This window comes from Prionailurus viverrinus, chromosome D4, assembly GCF_022837055.1.
Source record: "Prionailurus viverrinus isolate Anna chromosome D4, UM_Priviv_1.0, whole genome shotgun sequence".
NCBI lineage: Eukaryota > Metazoa > Chordata > Mammalia > Carnivora > Felidae > Prionailurus > Prionailurus viverrinus.
In genome coordinates this window covers 66850002-66866670 of record NC_062573.1, presented here as the reverse complement: position 1 = coordinate 66866670, position 16669 = coordinate 66850002, and the positions used below count along the sequence as shown (strand labels likewise).

General features: G+C 45.6%; 1 protein-coding gene across 8 annotated transcripts in view; it reads left to right on the top strand.

Annotated features, from left to right (window-relative positions):
• TLE4 (TLE family member 4, transcriptional corepressor) overlaps positions 1–16669 on the top strand; it is a 158948-nt gene that overhangs the window by 121340 nt on the left and 20939 nt on the right. For all 8 annotated transcript variants that reach the window (XR_007146331.1, XM_047830188.1, XM_047830185.1 and 5 more), the window contains 8 exons: positions 165–317; positions 1600–1732; positions 2009–2202; positions 2712–2788; positions 11981–12230; positions 13281–13528; positions 15831–15978; positions 16367–16517. Coding sequence is in view for 7 of the 8 variants with exons in the window: in XM_047830188.1 (XP_047686144.1) it covers positions 165–317; positions 1600–1732; positions 2009–2202; positions 2712–2788; positions 11981–12230; positions 13281–13528; positions 15831–15978; positions 16367–16517 (1354 nt within the window). In the remaining variant the exon portion in view is untranslated. The remainder of the gene's footprint in view (positions 1–164; positions 318–1599; positions 1733–2008; positions 2203–2711; positions 2789–11980; positions 12231–13280; positions 13529–15830; positions 15979–16366; positions 16518–16669) is intronic.

Below are 16669 nucleotides of genomic sequence, written 5' to 3'. Positions count from 1 at the left end.
AGCTCAGTTCCAGGTATTTTCTTGAGCAACTTGGTGAGTCTTTTATTATCTATTACAGAACATTGTGCACTTCCCCATGCTCTCCGCTAGAGACGTCCACACCCAAGTACTCCAGCCTTGTAAATGTGCCGTCCTGCATTAATGCCCTTGATGTTCCTTTGTAGGATCCATCTTCCCCTCGAGGGAGCCCAGCACATTCCCCGAGGGAGAATGGTCTGGACAAGACGCGCCTGCTCAAGAAAGATGCCCCCATCAGTCCAGCGTCTATCGCATCCTCCAGCAGCACTCCTTCCTCCAAATCCAAAGAGCTTAGCCTTGTAAGCTGGTCTTCGTCATCTTCTTCGGCGTTGCCTCTTTCGAGATGGTTGGCTTTGATTATTTTGAAAATTTTCTATTTTTCATATTTTTCTATAGGACTCTTATATATATATATATATATATATATATATATATATATATATACACACACACATATATATATAAACATACATAGATTTTTTTTTTTTCTACCGGGTATTCAAATTTAATCGACAAAAGTACTTTTGGAGCAGAATGGGTTTACTGACTTACCAGTGATAGATGTGTGTTTTATGACTCTTTTTGCAAGGATAGGGGAGGGATATGGGGAAATTGAGTGAAACGTGTCTTAGGGAAGATGAAGAAATACACTCTGGGGTTACAGGGATGGTTTTGTCACCTATGGTTTACGGTAAATTTCGTTTTTGGCTTAGATGTGATTTTGTTGCTAGCTTTGTTTGAATTACCAAGCTATATACGACTGCAATAATTTTCCCTTCCTATCTAAGAAGTAATCTGTCATTTACAAAAGTCTACCTTGACTCACACCACAAATCATGGATGCAAAAATGAAACTGCTTGCAAGTCAGGATAATCTCTCCGTACCCCCTTCTTCTGTGGCTGTGTAGTTAATTGCATTTTTTGTGTAGTATGTCTTCCTTTTTCCTCACCAGTTATTTCCTTGTAACATAACATTAAAAAAAAAAGACAAATTCAGTTTTCATCTAACCTCTGAGTGTACAGCTGAAGGAAAGAAAATTCCTCAGTGTGTCCGCAACCTAGGGGATGTGTCTGGCACAGGGCTATATTAAGTTCGTTTTTTCTGTTGTTTCCTCTTGGCCTTCTGGTCTTCTTGTATTGGCAACTCCTCTGTGCTGATCTCTGTGACAGTTCAGGCTTGGGTCTGTTTTAACGGGACCCGTTAGCCAGGAAACCTTGTGACGTGAGCAGTCCACCAGGAACCCAGCTCAACCAGCTTTAAGTCAGAGCAACCAGCAAGTGGTCGGTCACAGTCAGGACATCACGATTTGTCAGCGTCTGTCTGGCTCAGACCAGTTTCCTAGAAATCATCTACTCTGCCCTAAATTCGGCTTCAGTTTACGTCCTCCTGAACATTGGTTTTGTGAACTCGGTGAACTCTTTTTGTTTGTTGGCTTGCTCCTTTTAATTATGAAAGTGAAGGCTCAAGCTGAAGAACCTTTTCCATTTTTTTCTTCCTTCTGATTTGCCTTTTTAAATGTTGAACGTCATGGTTAAAATTGTGCTCTAATTGCCACTATATTCTATTCCATCTCTTGTTAGAATGAAAAATCTACCACTCCTGTTTCAAAATCCAATACCCCTACTCCACGAACCGATGCACCCACACCAGGCAGTAACTCCACTCCCGGATTGAGGCCTGTGCCTGGAAAACCACCAGGAGTCGACCCCCTGGGTTAGTAAGAAGAAAGGTTTTCTGTATATTTATGCTTCTTGTTTTTAAAGAAGTTAAAGCAATTTAAAGAGTGCAGTACCTTCAGAGCAGTAATGACCAGCATTGTAAGGTTGTTAGAATTATTTAATCTGAACCTTGATGCCTTTTGGCTTTTGAGAATATTACAATAAGCTCATTTGAATCCTGGCTCCTTTAACGTGTGTATTAACATTTTACTAACTTACTGTTATCTGTGTTCTTGGTTTTTCTCTTCCCTCCTTCCGTTTCGGTCTGTAGCCTCAAGCCTAAGGACCCCGATGGCAGTCCCTTGTCCATACCCAACCCCGTTTGGGATCGTGCCCCACGCCGGGATGAATGGGGAGCTGACCAGCCCAGGCGCCGCCTACGCTGGGCTGCACAACATTTCTCCGCAGATGAGCGCGGCGGCCGCTGCTGCCGCCGCCGCCGCCGCCTACGGGAGATCCCCAGTGGTACGCGTGTGGCCCTTACAGAATCAGGCTCTTCCTCAGCCCGTAGGATTGCCAGACAGATTTGTGAACGTGGTCTATATAAGTGGAGGTATTTGTAAGGGGACCTGTCATACTTGTAAATTAAACTACATGCAGTTCTGTCGTGAGATCCATTTTCTTTCCTAAGGTGAGGAACTGTCTTTGTTATTTTATGTTTTCTTTTAATTTTAAACCCCCAAGAGCAGAGCAAATAATAATGAATGCAGTGAACCCTTTGTTTCCATCATAAGCTTCAAAGCTTACACAAATAATTTTTTTTCATGTATGGTTCACCCCCCCGCCCCCCCCGATACATTACCACTAAAATCATAAACATCCTCCCTTCTCCCCAGTAGATGTTGCTGCATATATATTTTTAAAATCCTATTTTAAAGGCTGTGTTCTCCCAGGATTTAGGGAGGTAGCGGGTAGGCTGAGATGAGTTAATGTAACTGTGCTTGTTTTTGTTGTCTTGCCTGGGAAAATTGTAGGTTGGGTTTGACCCACACCATCACATGCGCGTGCCAGCAATACCTCCAAACCTGACCGGCATTCCGGGAGGAAAACCGTGAGTACCCCTGTGCCTCGTGCCCACTGGACCCCGGGCCCCTGCCTGCCCTTCAGACTGAGCACTGCCAGGCAGTGTGGGGGAGTTCTTGAGGCTCACGCTTTTGCGAAGAATTTTCCATTTTCTCTTCACCCAAGGAAAGCAGTAATGAGGTGGGGTTTTGTATTTTCAATTTAAAATCTGGAGCTTCTAATATGGAAATGCAAATTACCGAAGCATCTCCAGCAGTCAGGTCTTCTCCACGTCTGTTACTGAATTCTTTTGTTGCCTTGAAAAAAAGCGTCTTATGTGCAAACCTGGATGCTCACAATTTGAGCGTGTTGGGAAAAGATGTGCCAAACTTCAAAGGCTGTGAAAAGAAAGAAGTGTGGTCTTATGCTCAGTTGTGTTTGTGGAAAAGGTGGCTCGCTCATTTGGCTTCTTGTCCCGTGAGCGAGGTATTTGTAGCATCCGTATTCACAGGCCCCTTGAGTTACAAAGGCAAAACGCACACATCGGTTTTTCCGGCCTCTTGTATGTTCCACTCTCTCACCTTATCTCATTCCACGTCCTTCATTTCAGTCCAGCGTAGCTTTTTCTTACTACCTGTGCACGGTTCTCTGCTCTCTGGCTTCGTCTTCCCGGTACAGAGACTTTACTGTGAAATAACACTGGCTCCTTCCTTAAAATCACAGCCTGCTTCCTCGGTCCTCTCTTTGGGAAGCATCCCCGCGGACCCTCCCCGCCTTATCAGTCACGTGTGTGTATTTACTCTCACGGCTCTTTCCACCAGCCGCCTCTCTGACGCTCCACGCCGCGCACACGCTGCTTCCCCAGGCTGCTGCTCTCTCACAGCCCTCTCCTGTCCACACGTGACCCTCCGTAGCAGCTAAGTCCCTTCTCCCAGAGGCTTTCCTCGTGGCTTGCCTGCCTCGGGGCATTTGCTCTTACTGGAAGGCCTGCAGTGCTTCTCTGTGGCTTATGGTCTCAACTTCAAGTGTCTGCTGAAATGTCACTTATTAGAGCGTTCTGCCCTGACAGCCCTATCTAAAATAGCATCCATCGCTCCCTTACTCTCCCCATCACTGTTCTTTTCAATTGCTTGCCTTTTTTATGCTTGTCTGTAGGCATCATCTGCCTCTCCCTGCTTGAATGGAAGTTCCGTGAGAGCAGAGCAGAACGCTTTACTCTTCAGTTACGGAAGTAGCTCCAGTGCCTGAAATGGTACCTGGTTCCTAGTTGGTGCTCACAGTATATAGTTTTTAAATGAGTGAATGAATGGGGGTGCGGGGGAGAGAGAGCACAAGTGGGCCAGCCGGTCTCTTTCTTCTCTGATCTCCCATTGCTTCTTTATTCACTCCTGTACACTCAGGCACTTAGTTTTCACCTTGTTGTTTCCCATGCGTAATTTACTTCTGTCCAGATCTGTGCTAAACTTCCCTGTTGCATCAGACACAATGCTGGCTCCATAGCCAAGTTGCTCCGTAAATATTTGACTGATTAATAAGGGAGGCAAAGCAAATTAGACTTTGAGTTCCCTGAGAATCGAAGGTATAAATACCCATTACCATAAAATTCTGTGTGCCTGCCTGTGTTCTGCAAATAGTTGTTGACTGACTTACAAGTCTTGTTGACTAAGAACTCTGATGTATTTGAAGGTGAAAATTTGGTGTATTTCAAGCAGTGACTAAATAACAAGGTCATAGGATTAATCAAATAACTCCAGTACCTATGAGTTCCATATGAACCCATGGAGATGGGAGAGGTTTTTGTAGGGAAAAGGTGTGATCCCAGGTTCAAGTACCGCACAGTCACCACTTAGTTAACTAGCTGTTGCACCGGAGCTGGAGTATCACCATGGGAACAGAAGAGCTGGTTCTTCTTGGCTCAGCTGCTGCCCAGGGGCCATGGCGGGGAGACAGAGGTGTGTCAGGAATATAGAAAGAAGATGACCGTCTTGGTTTAGGTTTGGGCCGTTGGAACCACTGTCGAGTTAGAGCTAATCTGATTGAGGAGGCACTTCGGAGCCTTAAGCTGGGCTCCTTTCCTTCCCCTCATTTTGATTCTTAGCATTGTACAATTGTTGGGATCCTTTGGGGCAGATTGATGGTTTTGAGGATGGTTGTGAAGTTTTGTTCCTGGGGGTGATAGAGCCACATCTAATGCAATTGGCAAATGACATTAGGAGTCCCAGAGAGAGCAAGGTGTGGTCAGCAGAGCGAGTTGTAGAGTGTGACAGATGAAAATTTGAATTCTTACTCTGCCAGTGGGCAACCTTGGGATAGTTGGTTAACTTTGTGAGCTCATCTGTAAACCAGGGGTGGCACCTCCCTGACAGGCAGGGCGTAAGGATGGAATAAGATAAGATGTTGTATGTTTAGCACCGTGTTTGGTATAGGGCCGCTGTTCAGTCCATTGCAGCATCATTTCCTGGTTAGCTTTGCCCCAGGGTATTATCAGTTTCTCAGCGGCTTCTGCAATAGAACATATTGTAGCGGGCAGAAGTGGCCCGAGATGATTAGATTGAGTAAATTAGACTCCACATCCCTGTCAGTTGGTGCCTCTTTATACAAGAGGGCGTCAAGACACGTAAATTCACGTTCATGTATGCATATAGAGATAATATATTTTTATTACAGATTTTTTACCGAAGAAATGATTGTAACAATTAGGTGGCTCTTCAGATCTTAAGGTACAGAATTGTGAAACTTTGTTTTATGCTTATTTTTCAACAGAAGCAGCTCATATTTTTGTGCTAGAGCACAAAACATAATAAATCACCTAAAGGCTTTTCCCCTACCACGCACACAAAGTAAATGGCCTTTCTCCAGACAGACTTAAAACAGTCGTGTATCTCTATCCTAATTATTTTTACAGAATGAGTTGCTAGATGTTATCAAAAGTTATAATTAAATGCATGTTCCAAACTAATGAATGAAGTAGCTTTTCTCGAATAATTCACATTGGGTCCTCTGGTCTATTCTGGTGAATTCGCAGGAGTTCCACTCAATATGTAATTAGAACGGCAACATAGTTTAATTTCAACATAAGCCCAAAACGGACTTTTTCCCTCACCTGCTACTTGAAGGAGACATCTGTAAATATATACAACTATTCAGTCAGAACCATAGTACTAATTATATCATGAGGTATGGCATGTGAATGTAGCCATGACAGAAGACCTCAGGTTTATGGGTTTTAGGCTGCTCACAACTCAGAAATCTTTCCCTGTTGTTGTACTTGTTTGTTTTTATAAAAGCAGGCTTTTTCAAGATAGGAACAATGCTTGACACACAGTAAGCCACCAACAAGTATTTGTCGGTCAGCTAACGTACTAGTGGGTTCATATGCTACTTACAACCTGATTTTCTGTCATACTTCATAAAGTTCAGTGGCCAGACCTTTTGTTGTGAATTCAAGGCCTAGTCCTGTCTTGTGAGACCTTGGAAACTTGAAGTGTTGCAAAGTATGAGAAAGATAAGTGCACCGTTACAGAACTGGGCCTTTTAGAGAGGGTCAGGGAGGTGGGGGTGGGAAGGCCAGGGACCTTCTTTAAATATGCTGCTTTTTCCTAGAAAGGTAGTGATTCGGATTAAGTAGCATCTTCAGCGCACAAGTTTTAAAAAGAGCCATTTGCAGATGCCTTGATTATTCGAAGTATATAGTTCTGTCAGAAAGTCCAAGCTGCTTCTGTTCTCCTTACAGTCTTCCTTAGCCATTCTTAGTTCTTAGTGCTTTTGCCTGCTGCGCACACATGTGCGTATGCGTGTGTGTGTGTTTTGGAAGAGTGCGGGTCACCGTATTCTCTGGTGCCCTGTACCCTCTCCCTCCGGCCCCACGTTGCTACTTAATGGCCGGACATCTCGGACATCTTGAGTGTGTTACTCGCACTTCAAGTTCATCCTATCACGATGCTTCCCCACACTGGGTCTTCCTCCCGAATTGCCCATCAGGACTACTGGCATTCTGGTTCTTGTTTCCTAAGCTCAGAAACTCAGTTATTGGCTCCTTCCTCACATCTCATTCATTATGTCCTACAGAATTTTATATCCGCTGTTACTTCTAGTGTGGCTTCCTTAGCCTAACCTAGTTCAGGTCCCCCACTGCCTTGCATCTAGATTATTGGAATAATTGTCTCTTACTTCTCCGACCCATGTGTTCCTTGCTATCAAATTTATTCTGTCAGTTGCCCCAGGGATGTCCTCTCGCTCCAAAAACCCTGTGGTGAGGGGCGCCTGGGTGACTCCATCGGGTAAGTGTCCAACTCTTGATTTTGGCTCAGGTCATGATCTCACGGTGGTTGAGAGCAAGCCCTGTGTTGGGCCCAGTGCAGAGCATGGAGCCTGCTTGGGATTTTCTCTTTCCCTCTCTCTCAAAATAAAAAATGAACTTCAAAAAAAAAAAAAAAAAGAATTTAGTGAATTCTGTTTGTCGAGTTGTCAGGCTGGCATTCTAGGCCCTCCCCTTTATAGCGTTAGGTGTCGATACATTGAGTTTCTATACATATAGATACATATCAATATATATACATGTATGTACACATTTGATCAGACTGTACTCGGGCCAGCTCCCTCAACCACTCCTCTGTGTAATCATTATTAAATAAATGAATCCTTGGATTAAAACCAGTCCAGGAATTTCCATCATTTGTACCTTATCCTTTTAGAGCCCTTGCTCTCTGCTATTTCTACCCCCTGGAATTGTTTTTCTGTCTTCCTCCCTCTTTGGTGAGATCCTCCATTCCACAAAACCCATCTCTACTAACTACCGTGTCACTGTTGAAATGTCAGCTTTGTCTTTTCTTTTTGAACCACCACAAAACCTTGTATTTCTTATCTTCCGCCTGGTATTGTGGTCACTTCTATGCTTTTCTCATCATACTTCCTAGATTAGAAGCCCCTAGTGGGCAAGACCAGTGCCTTCCCTGATTTTGTATTCTTAGCATGATGTCTGTATCCAAGCATGTGGCTAAAAGGTCCTTACTGATGAAATTAATGAGACAGAGAAAGAATAGTGCTTCAAGCCTGGGTTTCTCTGAGTTTTAGAAAGATTGGCTTTCAGTACACATTTCAGTACACTTTGCTAGCTACACATCAAAGAGTGCTGAAATCTGATAAGTGTGTACTAGAGTTTTATCGTTTCCAGTCTTGAGTATCTTACGTGTGCTAACAGCATACAGAGGACCACATTATATCCTTAACACAAGTAGGTTCTTGAAATTCTTATTAAAGGATCTCCAGGAACATAGTAGGTGCTCACAGAGTGGTCGCGGTTGAGTTGAAGAATGTCCTATCAAAAACCTCAAAAGAAGTTGTGTGCCTAGTTTCTTAACTATTTTAATTCTCAAAGCTCTTTAAAAACCATTTAGTGATACTAGAGAGGAGAGAAGGGATGGCTTTTCAAGTAAATTATCATTAAGAATGTATAACACCATCTAAACTTGGAATAACCTTCCCCTGCCTTCTTTTAAGATTTAGTCTTCATGACCTCTTTAATTGCTAAATCATTTAGCCTTTTCCTCCTTCGTCATCCCTCAGAATCTCAGCCTTTCTCTCCAAGTATTGCTGCCTTTCCCTCCTTGCCTGATTGACACCCAGCTCTCTCCCAAGGGGAGCCTCTCTGAGGGGATGCCCCTTCATTTGTTTCATATCCCAAAATCCTCAGGGCCAGTGGTGGGGTAATAAAGGCTGTCATCACCCCGCACCCCCTTGCAGTGTGTTCTAGAACCGAACTCCTTTACCTTTTTGGGAAAACTCTAACCCTTTCAGGCTTGTGCCATTGGATTGTACCCTCCCCCCCTTCCACCTTGTTGGAGGATTTTCCCAGTTTATTAAAGACTGGACCCTTGGCTTAGGGTCTTCCTCCACTCGGAACCTGCCATCATCCCAGGTGACTCTGGTGTTCACAAGGTCAACCCCCAGTAACCTCGTCTCGTGGCTTGGACCATGTCCCCTCTAGCTTCTCCCTTTGAGTTCAGTTACCTACTTATAGGGTCACAAGGAAGATGTCGTCCCTGCCCCTCCCTGTGTCATCTCCGGAGTCCCAGTGTCCCATCCAGCACACCCTTCTCTACCTCCACCTGGCCAGAGTGATCTTTTGCATTGCAGATCTGTTCCCAGCTGTCTCACTGTCTCCCAAACCCTAGCCACTGGCTTGTCCCTTAGATCACTGCACAGAACTCCTGTCTGGTTTCCCTTTTTCTATTGTGCCCCCTACAATCCGCTCCTCACCCAGCAGCCAGAACGGCACTTGAAAACATTAACTGAATCCTGTCACTCCTGCCCCTGAGTCTCCTGTGACTTCCCCTTCTGCCCAGAATAACACCCACACTCCTCTTCACAGCCTGCCAGGCCCTTTTTAACGCTGCCCTCCCGTCTCCAGCCTGCCCCTCTCCACTGAGTACATGCGAGCATTCCCACTTGGTTCTGCTTCAGGGACTGTGTCTTGTTCCTCTTCCTGGCACGTCCCCCCCTCAATGTGTGCAGGGCCTGTGTCCTTCCTTCATGTCTGTGCTCGTACGCTGCCCCAGACCTGTGCAGCTCGTGTGTGTGTGTGTGTGTGTGTGTGTGTGTGTGTGTCGGCATCTGATGGGAATCTGAGGTTACTGATTTATCTCCTTATATATGATGTCTGCTTTCCATTCTAGATGTGGGCCTGGAGGATAGGGACTTGGTCTACTTTATTCACCTCTGATTCCCCAGCACCTGATAGCACCTGATTCATACTAGGCACTTAATTAATAGTTTCCGAGTAGATAATAAGCATTCGGTCTCACTCTGGCCTTCATGTTTGTCACACACCTCCTCACACCGTCTTCTTTACACCATTTCCTCACTCTGTCAGATTGTCACGGTACCATGCACTTCCACTGTTCATAGCATTGACCATCTAACATTTTAATACTTCTTTATGTGAATATATCATTAACGAACCTGCCCCTCTGCCTACCTGCCGCCCACTCTCCACAGCCTGTAACCTCAGGAGAACCGGGGATATGGCTTTTTTCTTTCTGTTGTAACCCCAGTCCGGCCAGCATGGTGCTTGGTGTGCTGGGGTACACAAGAAGTACGAGTTGAGGGGCCCCTGGGTGTCTCGGTTGGTTAAGCATCCAACTCTTGGTCTCAGCTTAGGTCGTGATGTCGTGGTTCCTGAGTTTGAGCCCCATGTCAGGCTCCGTGCTAACGGTACAGAGCCTGCTTGGAATTTTGTCTCTCTCAAAATAAAGAAACTTAAAAAGTCCGTGTTGAATGGTTGAATCTCTTTGATTGACCATCCTCTCCTCCCCGACCTTGATCATCTCTCTCAGTTATCCACGTCTCTGACTGCTCTTGCTGGTCAAGGTTCTGTAGACGGAAGCATTCCCTTAGATCCCGCATGTAGTCTGTTGACTGCGTAATCTGCCGCAAGATTATTGTTTCTGTTCCCTTAGTTTGAACTGTCAGTTTGAGTCGATAAGCACGCACAGGGGCGCCCGGGTGGCTCAGTTGGTTAAGCGTCTGACTTCATCTCAGGTCATGGGCTCACAGTTCGTGGGTTCAAGCCCTACTTAGAGCTCTGGGCTGACAGTTCCGAGCCTGGAGCCTGCTTCAGATTGTGTCTCCCTCCGTCTCTGCTCCTGCCCTGCTTGCGCTCTGTCTCTCTCTCTCAAAAATAAACACTAAAAAAAAAACTTAACGCGTTGTCCTTCTAACCTAACCTGTCCCCTGAATCACGTTACTTGACTTCCTTCTGAGTTGTTAGGGTTCCTGACTGCCCTCACGTTAGACAAAACCAAACCATTTTCCTCCCTGCGGGCATACCTTTCAGTCATGATTCCCTGACACTTGACTGATGTATCGTGGGCTACCTGAGTCATCTGGGTTCCCAGCTTTAGAGCCCTCCTCAGTACTTCTCTCTCGGGTTGCACATCCTATGTATCTCCCAAGTCCTTTTGATTTGACAAGGCAATGTCTTCTGTCTCTTGTCTTCCTAGTTTCCTGCTTCCTTCCCCCTCAGCAATCTGACCTACTACTTTTCTTCTATAACCCAGTCCTGTGCCTTTCTCTGTTGTTTACAGAGAAAGAAAAAGCCCTCCACTACCTGGCACCACATCTTCCACGGCCACACGTTCGCATCATCCTTTCTGAGGACACTCAGGGCCCCTTAGTAATGGGCTGCATTTTGATGAATTTAGGTGACTAGCCTGTAGATTTTTGCATTGAGGAACCATAAACTGGCTTGATTCTAAAACTTCCCTGATCGGACCAAGCTCCAATCCTTTGTGTACCCACAGACACTTTCCCTGGGTACGTCTTTCGTTAACTTCTTTCTATAAACAGAGCGCATTCCAAAGCTTCACCCCAAAGTAGAATGACATAATTTCCAAAATGAGCTATCGCCTGTGGTAGAGGATGGGTCCAGCCCTCTCCCCCCAGCCCCTGCTTCACAGTAGCCTCACTGAGGCGCCCTTCCTAACCTCTGCACCCTAAAAACAGGGGTGTGTTGAGGGAGATGTTCTAACTTAAGTTGCATTTTGGAACCAAATGCTTTCCCATATAGAGCTTTTCCTGGAAATGGACTAGAAAAGGAGCTGCCGATAGGTGCTCACAAGGTCGGCCTCTGTGGTGGTCACACAGGGTGCCTTTTCAGGTTCCAGCTCCCTTGGGAATTACTTGAATTGGCGATGGTCAAGTCTGTGGTTTGTGTGTAGGGCACATCGGTCATTTCACAACGTAGGCCTAGATGCTCTTAACTCCTTAAAGCTTGATAACTTGGGCTTATTGATCCCCATTAGTAAACCACTTGATCGAATCGAGAGACAGGCAGAATCTTCTCACAGGCTTCTGAATGACCCATAGCAGAAAGCAGTGCAGGTGTGCTGAGCACCCTGAAGGAGTAGGTGTTATGCTAGACGTTGGCTGTCCTGTTTAATTCTCCAGGAAGTGTGGGTAGCATGCTCCCCCTTTTGAAGTTTAAAACTGAGGTTCAGAAAGGCTAAGTAACTACTCAGGTCACACAGCAGCTAGTGAAGGGTCGGCCTGAGAATTTGATCATAGAGCTAGCTCTGTGACTCTGAAAATGATGTTCTTTCTACTCTAGTAGGTAAATTTGATTTCTTTGCAAATCACAAGTAGCACCACAAATGTTTTATTTTTCATCTCGTTACGCCGATCAGTTAAGTAACATTTTTTGCATTCCCCTCTTCCTATTTTTTTCTCCTCCCCACTACCATAGAGCATACTCCTTCCACGTCACCGCGGACGGTCAGATGCAGCCCGTCCCTTTCCCCCCCGACGCCCTCATCGGACCCGGCATCCCCCGCCACGCGCGCCAGATCAACACCCTGAACCACGGGGAGGTGGTGTGCGCGGTGACCATCAGCAACCCCACGAGACACGTGTACACGGGCGGGAAGGGCTGCGTCAAGGTCTGGGACATCAGCCACCCCGGCAACAAGAGCCCCGTGTCTCAGCTCGACTGTCTGGTGAGCGAACTTGATGCAGAAATAGGATGGGACAGTGAGAGACTTGGGTGTACAAGCAGCACACAGAGTTGATCTCAAGTGGGTAGTTGTCCTCACCGCTTGGTGGCCTTTCGCGTGGAGGTTCAGAGTGCTGCTGAGGAGGCATCTTTCAGTTCCCCAGGGCAGTCAGCAGGTCTTGGTGGCACGTGCCCCAGGGCAGCTTCCATTCACCCGGCCCAGTGCACGGGCACCGACCCGCCACCTGCTTTCCTGTCTGGTAAGGGAGGTGAGGAAAAGTCGAAGCCCGGGAGGGTTTCTGTGAGCATGCTCCTGGCTCTCTCAGTCTGTCACATTGTGAGACGAGACTAGAGTACCCCCTTAGCTGTCTCCTGGGCACCTGTCCCTGTGTTGTGTTTGAAACCTCACTTGGACGTTCTTCCTTAGACCGGCGGTAGCGCTCTCGCTGCAGCGGTGTTAGGTCCGCCTCACATGCCTGACGCACACAGCATTCCCAGAGCCTAACTAGCTGGAAGGGGCCTTTTTTTTCCTGTCCCTTAACAGTCCTTGATGGGGTCTTGCCCCCGGTTGATGATGCTTGATCAGCCCCGGCCGCCCGTCAGCCAGCTAACGCAGGCCGGAAGGGAGGAGACTCCACGTCTCTGACCCCTGACCTTCTGGCGGTGGCAGGAGGACCTTTCACTGGCCAGGTCGAGTGTGCCAAGGGACCCAGGTCCCCAGATGTGACTGCTCCGGGATTGTGTGTGCATGTGTCTTTGTGTGCAAATGACTGAGGCAGCTGGGTGATTTGGTGGTGGTGGGAGTTGGGTCTAGATCTTTGCATTTTCATGCTAATTAAGATTAAATATCTCAGCACTAAATTTGTAGATCAAGTTTAAGTACTTCCCTAATTTCATGTAATTTTCTAGCATTAATCCACTTTATCATTGTCATAAGTAAAAATGGCTCATTAAAACCAGGAGGGAACACAATACTTTTATGGATTTCTGCTCTCATGTTAATGCTGTTTTCCTTTCCTCATGAGTGATCTCTTGATGGTTTTTGTCTCTACAGAACAGGGATAACTACATCCGTTCCTGCCGATTGCTCCCTGACGGTCGCACCCTCATCGTGGGAGGGGAAGCCAGCACTCTGTCCATCTGGGACCTGGCGGCTCCGACCCCGCGCATCAAGGCGGAGCTGACGTCCTCGGCCCCTGCGTGCTACGCCCTGGCCATCAGCCCCGACTCCAAGGTCTGCTTCTCGTGCTGCAGTGACGGCAACATCGCGGTCTGGGACCTGCACAACCAGACGCTGGTGAGGTGAGTCGGCAAGATCCCTTACCAGGGCACGAGGGGAGCTGATTTTACCACTCTGGGCCAAAGAGCTGTGTGCGTCTAAAAAGATGAAATAACAATTATCGTACTAAAAAGTGGTAGGAACAGGCCTCTTTTAAGATGCTGGAAACAAATTAGTAATGTAGAATCTTACTTTCTATACTTCTGATCTTAAAAAATGAGGGCTTGTTTTCTTTCTTTGCTTTTTTTGGATGTTATCCTGAGCATCACCAAGTTGGGTTTTTAAAAAATGGGTCATTTTTACATAATTAATGTACATAATGTTCCCATGACCTCATGAGCTCGTTAGACATCTGTAATTTGCCATCTGTGCTCGCTAACCAGCCATTATTGTGGATAGACACTCACTGAGAAGATTCCCAGCACATGGCACTGTCCTTTGTGCCACGTGTAGCCCACACATTCATTCGTTCAGCAGATAACCATCGAACACCTACCATGGGCCCAGGCTTTGTGCTACTTGCTCTGAAATGGTCTAGATGATCTGTAGTCCCACGTTTGAGGATGGATAGATGCACCGAGATGTCTGTTTTAAGAAGTGAAATTGTATAGGGTTGGCGTTGATAGGTAAAGCCCTGAAATGAGTCTCCAGATGTCAGTACCCACAAGAGCAGGAAGCAAGAGGTGTGATCCGCCGAAGGGTGTGAGAGGATTGTAACCAAGCCTAGCTGTGAGTTCGAGGGAGTGTGTCAGGAGAAGAGGCCTCCACTGTCCATCCGTCAGATATTTTGCAGGACTGAGCTCTAAGTATGATTCCAAAAACAAAGTAGTTGTCATTTGTTTCATCTTGAGTAAGGCTCTTACAAGAAATTGCTTCTAATCTCTCCTTCCCCCAGTGTCTTTTGTACATTCCACCAGCTCCTGGGGCAGCTGAACCACACTGCGTTTCTTTCCACGTGCCTTATCTGAGAGCATGGCCGTTTTTTCTTACGTAGCCTCGTACAGTTGCATTGTGGTGCCTTGGCAAAATTCGCTCTGCTGCTCCCTTGCCCTCCTCGTAGCTTTTGTAGAAGGGAAGATGTTCCTGACTTCTTAAATTCTTTCCTTCAGGGGTGCCTGGGTGGCTCAGTCGGTTAAGCGTCCACCTTCAGCTCAGGTCACGATCTCACGGTTTGTGAGTTCGAGCCCCCCGTTGGGCTCCATGCTGACAGCTCAGAGCCTGGAGCCTGCTTCGGGTTCTGTGTCTCCCTATCTATCTCTCTGCCCCTACCCCTGCTCATGCTCTGTCTCTTTCTCTCTCAAAAATAAATAAATGTTAAAAAAAGGTTTTTTTAATTCTTTCCTTCATATCACAGTGATATAATAGGTCTTAAAGTATTTTTGGTTAGTGCATATACATGTAGCTCTGTGTTTTCTTTGTTTACTTCTGTTGGAGATTTTTTTTCCCATTGGTTATATTAATCGTTTTTTGGTATGAAGAGTACTTCCTAAGTATTCAGAAATAAAAAGTGCAGGAAATACAACATCTTAACTAAACTTCAATCTATGTATATGCTTTATTATTACTTTGAATAATTAGAAAATACAGTAAATCCAAATGAAATCTATAAGACTGGCAATGATATTGATCCCTGAGGAATTCTAAATTTTTTTATTGAAGTATAATTAACATTCAGTGTTATATTAGTTTCAATATGCAAAATAATGATTCACCAGTTACTAAGTGCTTATCGTGTAAGTGTACTCTTAGTCATCTTTGCTCATCTGTCCCCTCTCCCACCTCCCCTCTGGCAACCACCAGTTTGTTTTCTAGGAGTCTGGTATTTGTTCATCCTTTTTCTTTGTTCATTCATTTGTTTCTTAAATTCTACATATGAGTGAAATCATATGGTGTTTATCTTTCTTTGACTTATTTCACTTAGCATTATACTCTAGCTCTATCCATGCTGTTGCAAATGGTAAGGACTTTTTTATGGCTGAGTAATACTCCACTGTGTATCTATACCACGTCGTATCCATTTGTCAGTGGACACTTGGGCTGCTTCCGTATCTTGGCTATTACAAATAATGCTGCAATCAACATAGGGGTGCATACATCTTTTTGAATTGGTGTTTCCTTGGGTAAATACCAGTAGTAGTGGAAATACTGAATCGTATGCTGTTTCTACTTCTAATTTTTCGAGGAAGCTCCGTACTGTTTTCCACGGTGGCTGCACTGACGAACTCCTGAGTTGAGTTCACCTAAAAACTAACTTTTCAAACTCTGAGTTGAGTTCACCTAAAAACTAACTTTTCAGGGGTTTTCACTCCATTTTGACATTTTCAGGCAATTCCAGGGCCACACAGATGGGGCCAGCTGTATTGACATTTCTAATGATGGCACCAAGCTCTGGACGGGCGGCCTGGACAACACGGTCAGGTCCTGGGACCTGCGCGAAGGGCGGCAGCTACAGCAGCATGACTTCACCTCACAGGTCTGGTCTTGTGCCCGTGACCTTTTAGACGCCATGGTCTTGTGAAATATAGGACGTGCTTAAGGTTTAAGTCATTTACCAGGTGATGAAGTCATTTTTGACTCTAGGTTAGATAACTGAAAATTTCATTGTTTTCTGTCAAAATACCATAGTGTATATTTTATTAAAGGATTAATATATTGGACTTTACATAAATGGCTAATAAATTCTGTTGTGGAGTTGTATTGCATTACCTTAGGATCTGGCTGTGATTTCTTCCCATACAATTCAAATTATCTTGACGTCTTTCATAATTGGAGTAGTATCTATCCCCAGAAGAAACAGTACCTCCCGGTTAAAGGAGGTGCTCTTCCCTAGTCACCGTCACTATCACCTGTTTTAATTCTAGATCTTTTCTCTTGGCTACTGCCCAACTGGAGAGTGGCTCGCAGTGGGGATGGAGAACAGTAACGTGGAAGTGCTACATGTCACCAAGCCAGACAAATACCAGCTACATCTCCATGAGAGCTGTGTGCTGTCGCTCAAGTTTGCCCATTGTGGTGAGTAGTCCCCTCCTGTCGGCCAGAATCCCTCCTTCTGCCCTCCTGCTGATGCGTTTTACTCCACCCCTTTAGTTTATTAACGTGTCCCTCTTCAAAATTACATTACTTTCTTATACATACTTGCTATGTCTCTAACGCTGTGTACTAAT